This window comes from Trichechus manatus, unplaced genomic scaffold (genome assembly GCF_000243295.1).
Source record: "Trichechus manatus latirostris isolate Lorelei unplaced genomic scaffold, TriManLat1.0 scaffold00028, whole genome shotgun sequence".
Lineage (NCBI taxonomy): Eukaryota > Metazoa > Chordata > Mammalia > Sirenia > Trichechidae > Trichechus > Trichechus manatus.
In genome coordinates, this window is record NW_004443964.1 from 2,772,351 (window position 1) to 2,779,930 (window position 7,580).

A 7,580-nucleotide genomic window follows, 5' to 3' on the forward strand; every position below is an offset into this window, starting at 1 on the left:
TGAGGGCGGCATGGACGGGTACCCTGCAGGCACGCCTGCGTGAGGGCGGCATGGACGGGTACCCTGCAGGCACGCCGGCGTGAGGGCGGCGTGGACGGGTACCCTGCAGGCACGCCGGCGTGAGGGGCGGAGGGAGGGGCGTGGGCGGGGGCAGGGGTCCGTGCCGGGGGGGCCTACCCACGACCGCTAGGTACTGCTGCACCACGCTCTTGGGCTCCGGCCCCAGGAAGACGTACACGTCCAGGATCCCACCTGTTGTCCTCCAGCTGAGGGCCGGGCTCGGCTGCAGGACCACGTCTGTGGGGACAGCAGCTCTGGGCTCAGGGACTAGCACCCATCCCTCCCCCAGCAGCCCTCAGCACCCACAGAAGGCCAGACCACAGCCAGGTGGGGGCGGGGGTGGACTCCCACAGGGAGCCCACCTGGGAGCTGAGGCTCTGAGTCCCCGGGACTCCCCTTTCTGGCCTCTGCCTGTCCCCCAGTGCAGAGCCCCAGAGCCCACCCTGGGGGCACCGAAGGGCAGAGCTGGGAAAGGCCCCAGCCCACCGGACTCAGCTGAGAAGACAAGGCCTGGCCCCCTACACAGCCCCATCCGCGTCCAGCCTCTGCGGCTGGAAGCACAGAACCCTGTGCTCCCTCCTTGGGGAAGAGGGTGCCGCTGCACCCAGAGAAGCCGCCGGCCTGGGGGTCAGGAGTGGCCCTGGCTGGGGAGCTGGGGGCTCCAGCAGCAGCTGAGGCGGGCGCCCACTCACTCACCCATGGCGTTGCTGTTTAGCAGGAATACCCCGTGGGCTGAACCCCCGTTCTCCAGCACCAGGTAGAAGGGGTGGGAGCCGTAGAGGTTCACGCCGGGCTGGGGCAGGGGATGGTACTGTCAGCCCCTTGCCTGCCAGCCCACGACCACATATGCTGAGCTATGGCCCTGAAGACGTGCTCACCCCAGGACACAGCGCGTATGTGACGCGCCCCTCCCCAACTACCCAGCCGGCCAGCTCCCAGGACCCTACTCCTGACCCACTCCCCTCAAAACGGCCTCTCCCTGCTCAAGTCCCAATCCAGGCCTTCCGGAAGCAGATAATCAAATCTCTGGCCTTTGGCCCTGGCCCACCGCCCATGAGCCAGGGGTCTTGGGCAGCTGCTCAGCCTCTGGACTCCAGATTTCCATCCATAAGCCTCGCTCCCTAGCGGCTGTTACGAGGCTGCACCAGCCCACACCCAGGGACGGGAGGGTCCCGAGCACACCTCCTGGGCAATTCTCTCTGGGTGGGGATTCAGCCCTCAGAGCTCTACTGGGGGGTGCGGGGGTGGGGAAATTCTCAACAAGCCTATGGGCAAATGCAAACCACAGTGAGACACCCCTTCACCCCCACTAGGAAGGCAATGATTAAAAAAAAACAACGGAAAATAACATGCGTTGGCAAGGAAGGGGAGAGACCGTAACCCTCGTACACTGCCGATGGCAACATAACACGTGCAGCTACTGTGGGAAACGCTGGTTTCTCAACAAGTTAAACAGAACTACTGCCTGATCCAGCAATTCCGCTCCTGGGTATACACCCAAGAGAGCTGAAGCTGAAACTCAGACTCAAACTTGTACACCCACGTTCACTGCAGCGCTGTTCACAATGGCCAGAAGGTGGAAAAAACCCAAGTGCCCATCAACAGATGAATGGATAAACACAGTGTGCTCCATCCACACAACGGAATGTTATTCAGCCGTGAAAACCAATGAAGTCCTGATACACGCTGTGACGTGGTGAACCTCGAAAATACCCCGCTGAGCGAAAGACACCGGATACAAAAGGGCAAGTGTCACATAATCCCACGTATATGAAATGTCTAGAATGGGCGAATGTGCAGAGACCACAGTGCACTGGGTGTTACCAGGGCTGGGGGGAGGAGGAACAGGGAGTTTAAAAGTCTCTTGGACCCCTAACATCCCTGGTTAGAGTGTGTTTCGGGGTCCTGAGTGGATGCCAAGCTGCACACACCTCAGGATTCCAAGAGCAGCAGAAGGTCCTCTGAGGAAACCCAGATCTGGCCTAGAGCCCCGGGGTCACTAGAGGAGCGGACGGCTCCCGTCACTCTCTCTGAGGACCCCAAGCGGGGCTGGAACGCAGGCGCCGTGCTCCCTGGAGACTACACAGCTCTCACCTGACCCCACACACAGGGAACGGGGCTGGGGGTTGGGGGAGTCCCTCCAGAGGGGTCAGGACATCTCGTGCCCCCATCCACCTCTTCACTGTGGACCAGAGACCACACCCAAGCCCGCAGCCCCACCCGTGTCCCTGCGGGCCGGCTCTCTACCTCGGGGGCCATGTCCCGATTCCAGAGGGTGATCTTGGTCCAGTTGGTGCTGAGCATCAGGGGGCTGAGGTGCTCGGCAAGGCCCACCACGTACGGGGTGGGCAGGGTGGTGGACAGCTGCAGAAACTGGTCAGTGAAGAACAGAGGCGCCACTGTCGTGTTCAGCCTGTGGGAGAGACGAGGCTTCCTTGCACCGGTGGGTCAGGGTGCCTGAGAGGGTCTTCCCAGAGAGCAAAACCACACCCTGCAGGGCACCCTGGGGGGATGCCTCTCTGGACGGGGCAGAGGCAGCCATGCCAGATCTGAAGGGCACTCCAGGGAAGGGACCAGGGAGGCCAGGGTGCTAGGTGGGGCTTAACACTGCGTTCCAGGACAGTGACCAGGCAGGAGCGGAGTGGGGGCTGGGGAAGGGTCTGCGTGGACCAGAGCTGGGGAATGATGCCGTCCCCTTGTCAGGCTCATCAGGACACTCTGGTCCTACAGGGCAACCCCAACCCCCAGCCTGGGACCTCCTGTCAAGCACTCACAGCACCCGGCCGTCCAGCTTCCGGCGCACGACCACGCCAAAGGGCTCCTGGGAGAACTCCACGCTGTAAAGCGGGGCCAGGGTCCGGCTATGCACATGCGGGGTCTCCAGGGGGACCTCATAGCGCTTGTTAGCTGGGTCTTTGATCTAGAAAAGGAGGGAGAGAGATGGTGGCACCCGAGGCCCTTCGTGGGGCGCGCTGGCCACCCCCACACCTTCCCGCTCCCCCCTCACCCCCCAGAACGAGTGATGCTGAAGACCAGGGGGCAGTTCACGTCCCTGGGCAGCCAGCGAGCCTGGGCCTAGCTCCCGCAGCTGCACAGAGGACACCTGCCCTGGGCTGCGGGTGAAATGCAGACCGTGCAGGGAACGTGGGTTTCATACAGACAACAGCTTTTAGTACGTCTCCGATATCGGGTGGATCGTACTTATGCTAAAACAATGATTTGCTGGTTGTCTCAAGTTCACACTGACTAGGCCTCCTGTCCTTTTGTTTGCTAAATCCCACAGCCCAATCTACCTCACGTTCCTTGTCACAGGACCAAGGGAGAAACACGGAGCACTCAGCATCCGTCTGGTAAGTAGGAACCCCAGTAATGCCCGCTGTTACTCTCAGCTCTGTGAAAGCCCCCAGCCAGACGGAGTCACGGGCTCCTCCCCTCTGAGGCTACACCTCCGCTCAGCCCACAGTTCTTGCTTGTTACCTACTATATGCCAGGCAAAAGTGAGGGTAAGACCCCTTCTGCCTCAGGGGCCTGGAGAACAGCTTTGAATCAGACAGAGTCCTGGCCTCAGGGTGCAGACAGGCAGGGGTGGGGCCCTCACTGCTGGGAACATCCCTTTTCTGTCACCCGGATGGCACGGCCCAGCTTCGCCATCACTTCCTCTGGGAAACCCTGACCTCCTTCCTGTGCCCCAGCCCTGCCTTCCAGAGCACCCACACTGTGTCTGGGTCCCCAGTGCTCCCTGAGGACAGGCGTGTGTCTGTCTACACCTCCACTCCCAGCGCACAGTAGGGCAGGGGAAACACCTGTGTGGCAAGCAAACGCCCTGGGAGAATGTGCTGATGTCACTGTCCACACATACTCTCTCCTCTCTGCCCCATCCCCAACCCCTGCTCTCCACCCCCGACCCCTGGGCTCCACCTCCAACCTCTGGTCTCTGCCCCACCCCCGACTCCTGGTCTCTCTCCTGCCCCCAACCCTTGGTCTCTGCCCTGCCCTTTACCCCTGGTCTCCGCCCCCAACCCCGGTCTCTGCCCCCCTGACCCCTGGTCTCCACCTCTGAACCTTGGTCTCCACCCCCGACCCCTGGGCTCCACCTCCAACCTCTGGTCTCTGCCCCACCCCCGACTCCTGGTCTCTCTCCTGCCCCCAACCCTTGGTCTCTGCCCTGCCCTTTACCCCTGGTCTCCGCCCCCAACCCCTGGTCTCTGCCTCTGAACCTTGGTCTCCGCCCCCAACCCCTGGTCTCTGCCCCTGCCCAGCCCCTGCCCTACCCACCGTGAAGTGGAGGCGGCTCTCGGTCTCCATCAGCACCTCCAGCCGCAGGGTCAGGATGTCCTTAGGGAAGAAGGTGGGGGCGGCGCGGGTCAGGGTGGCTGTGTAGCCCATCTGTGTGGCGGTGAGGTTCTCCAGCCTGTAGCTGGGGTAGCTAGGGGGAAAAAAGCACCAGGGCTGCCCCATTCGGGGGCCCTGGGCGCCATGCTGAGCAGGGATGTAGCAGCAGCCACGGGCCTCGCACTGCTCCTGGGTGATGGCCGCCTCGGGGGCGCAGTCGAAGCGGCTGTTGGGGGGCACGTCGCACTGTGTGGGCACTGGCCCGGGCCTGCTGCGGCTCTCCGGGGCATGCTCGGGCCCCCGGCTGTGAGCTTGGTTAGCCTCCTCCAGTCCTTGGGAGAGCCCGCTCCACTCTCGGGGAACCACGGTGAAATCACGCTGCAGGATGTGCGCCATGAGGGCAGCTGTGGCCAAGAGGGTGAAGGCGCATGTCCCTAGCAGGGGCCAGGCCAGGTGCCTGGAGCAGGGCAGCTGCCCCATGCCCATGGTCAGCTGGGCAGCAGAGAAGCCGTGGATGCAGAGGCCTGTGGGAGACGGAGCTGGGTCAGTGGGGAAGGAGGATGGTGCAGAGCGTGAGGTGGGGGTCAGGGACCCGAGCAGACCCTCGCCGGAGCACTGATAAGGACTCGGGGCAGGCGGCGGTGGGCTGCTCCCCAGGGCCACAGACCAGGCTGTGCAGCTCTGCTTATACGGAAATGGGGGTGGGGGAAAAAAAGAGAAACGAGTCCCTGCCAGGTGCAAAGCATAACATGCTTGGCAGCTACCAAAAGTCCACCCAGAGGCACCTCACAAGAAAGGCCTGGCAATCTACTTCCAAAAAATCAGCCAATGAAAACCCTACGGAGCACAGTCTACCCTGCCACTCGTGGGGTCACCGTGAGTTAGGGGCAACTCGACGGCAACTGGAGAATCCCGTGTGCTGTGAAGTTCTTTCAAAGGTCACGAGTGACACACGCTTAATGTGCATTAGGATCTGATGGCAGGAGACCTGCGCAATAGACGCTGAGCGCAACAAGAGCCTCTCGGAACAGGCGTGGTGAGTCACCTCTGCGTAGAGACTGGGGCCCAGGCGATTTGGGCGTGGCCAGCGGGATGCAAGTGGAGATGACGCCTTCCCTTCATCTGGGAAGGGAATCCTGCTGACTGGGACGTGGATCCAGGGCAGCGAGAGGTCTCGGGCACTACAGTCCAGCGACCCCTGGGGATGGCAAAGCCAGGGAGGGTAGGGCTGGGCCCTGGTGACTGGCCCCAGCGGTGATGTGAGGCGAAATGGGCTTCTCTGTGCCACCGCTGTTCAGGGTCTCCATGACAGCAGCACCCAGAACCTCCCTGGTACAGATACTGACAAGGTACAAAGCTGATGACCAGCTGTGTTTGGGTAGCCTCAGGCAGTAAGATTAAGAAGTGATTTAGTTTTGCTTCAAGACTGCAGGATCTAGAGAGGATCGCTAGGAGGCGGAACTGACTCGAGGGCAAGGAGCTTGGTTTTTTGGGCGGAAATGCTAAATATTCTGTAAAGAAAAGCGAGTTAGTCTGGCTCCTCCAAGCAGACACCACATACGACTGATGGAAGCAACGGCCCCGTCGGGGTGTTCTTTCCACCTGCATGACGGCGGGGAGGGACCCGGGAAAAGACTGAGAACCAGCAAACGTGATGCAGGTCTGAGCCTCGGCAAGGAGAGGTAGAACGGTGGGTCAAAACCGCCAGCCCCTCCTAGCCCCTGTGCAGTCTTGGGAAGGCTCGGCAAGTTCAACGGTGGGTCCCTGAGCCAAAGGTGCCTGTCAAAGTAGTCCCGGACACGAGGAAGGGGCCTGCCTTTGCCTCCCTCACGGGCTGCTCTGGGCTGGGAGGCCTGGCCTCCATGCACACGTGAGATGCATGTCAGAGCACAGGGGCTAGGACCCTGGGGGTCTGCGAGGCACATCCTCACGGCCCTGCGCACACCCAGGAAGAAGTGAGCCTAGGCTCAGGGTCTGAACCTGTAACAAACAGGTCTGCTGGGAACAATCTGGCAGCAGTAAAGCATGGAGTCCCTGTGAGCCACTGGTGCAAGAGTCCCAGCCCCACTGTAACCTGACCCTATGAATGCCAGTACATTTCCATTAGTCCTTAAAATAGCCCAAGCCAGATGCGGCCCACCCCAATGCGCAGAAGGGCCAGCTGTGACCGCTAATTGACCTCAACAGAGGAACGCAGCAACAGGAGTAAGGTATCAGAAGGAAAATCATCACCTGGACCCTATTCTGAAGCAAGAGGTCTGACAAGAACCACATCACCTCCTGTTTCCTGACTGCCTTCTAGAATTTTCCCTTCCCATTACGCCTGCGCAGCCGCCGTCTTGCGGCCCAAATCACATATAAGCCCTGCTTCCCCATAACTCAGGGAGCTGGATCTGAGGAACTTCCTCCCGGCTTCTTGCTCTGTGCATTGCAGTGAAGTTACTTTCTCAAAGACTGGTGTCCAGATAACTGGCAAGTCTGAGCGCCCTGGACAAGGACCCACCTTCTAAGGTTTGGTAACACCACCTGGTCCCTCCAGACACACGTGACGGCGGCCATCGGTCTGAATCAGAGACCAGAAACTCAGGGCCGAGACTGGGGGTCGACGGTCAGGGCAGACACTGAGATGCCCCAGGGCGGCCTTTCAAGCTTTAGAACCTTCCCGCCTGGAGGCTCTGATTTGGGGGCCCAGGCATCTGAATTTTTCAACAATTGCTGAGGTGGTCCAGGGCACAGCCAGTAGGAGCTGTTCTTTTACAGATGAGGAAAGAGATCCCAGAGAAAGAAAAGAGGCTGCCTGCAGCCCGGTAAACGGGGCGGTTCCATCTCCAGGCCTGACAATTTGCACAGAAAATGGGGAAGCACTAAAGGTCAAGGGTCAATTGTAGGTCCCTGGAACGTCTCCCTAGTGCAGCTTGGTACAGCAGGACAGCCGGGTCAAAGCCCAGCCCGGTGACACAGACGGCTCCTTAGCCTCTCCCCGCCTCGGTTTCCCCGGTATACGGGGACCACAGGGCCTTCCCCACCGAGCCCCGGGAGAACACTGAGGGACTGGAAAGGTGCCCGCGACCCCGGCCCGGCCGCTCACCTCCGCGCCACCCCGGCCTGCAGCGACACTCAGGTCCCGCACTGGCAGGCACGTGACGGCAGGGGCACGTGACTGGCCAGCGACGCTCACGGGGCGGGCC

General features: G+C 61.2%; 1 protein-coding gene across 1 annotated transcript in view; it reads right to left on the reverse strand.

Moving 5' to 3' along the window:
* GAA (alpha glucosidase) overlaps nt 1-7,580 on the reverse strand; it is a 19,618-nt gene that overhangs the window by 10,592 nt on the left and 1,446 nt on the right. The window contains exons 3-9 of the mRNA XM_012554964.2: nt 7,481-7,552; nt 5,347-5,590; nt 4,336-4,916; nt 2,835-2,980; nt 2,308-2,473; nt 757-853; nt 178-297 (exon numbers count right to left, since the gene is read on the reverse strand). Of these exons, the coding sequence (XP_012410418.2) occupies nt 178-297; nt 757-853; nt 2,308-2,473; nt 2,835-2,980; nt 4,336-4,916; nt 5,347-5,590; nt 7,481-7,552 (1,426 nt within the window). The remainder of the gene's footprint in view (nt 1-177; nt 298-756; nt 854-2,307; nt 2,474-2,834; nt 2,981-4,335; nt 4,917-5,346; nt 5,591-7,480; nt 7,553-7,580) is intronic.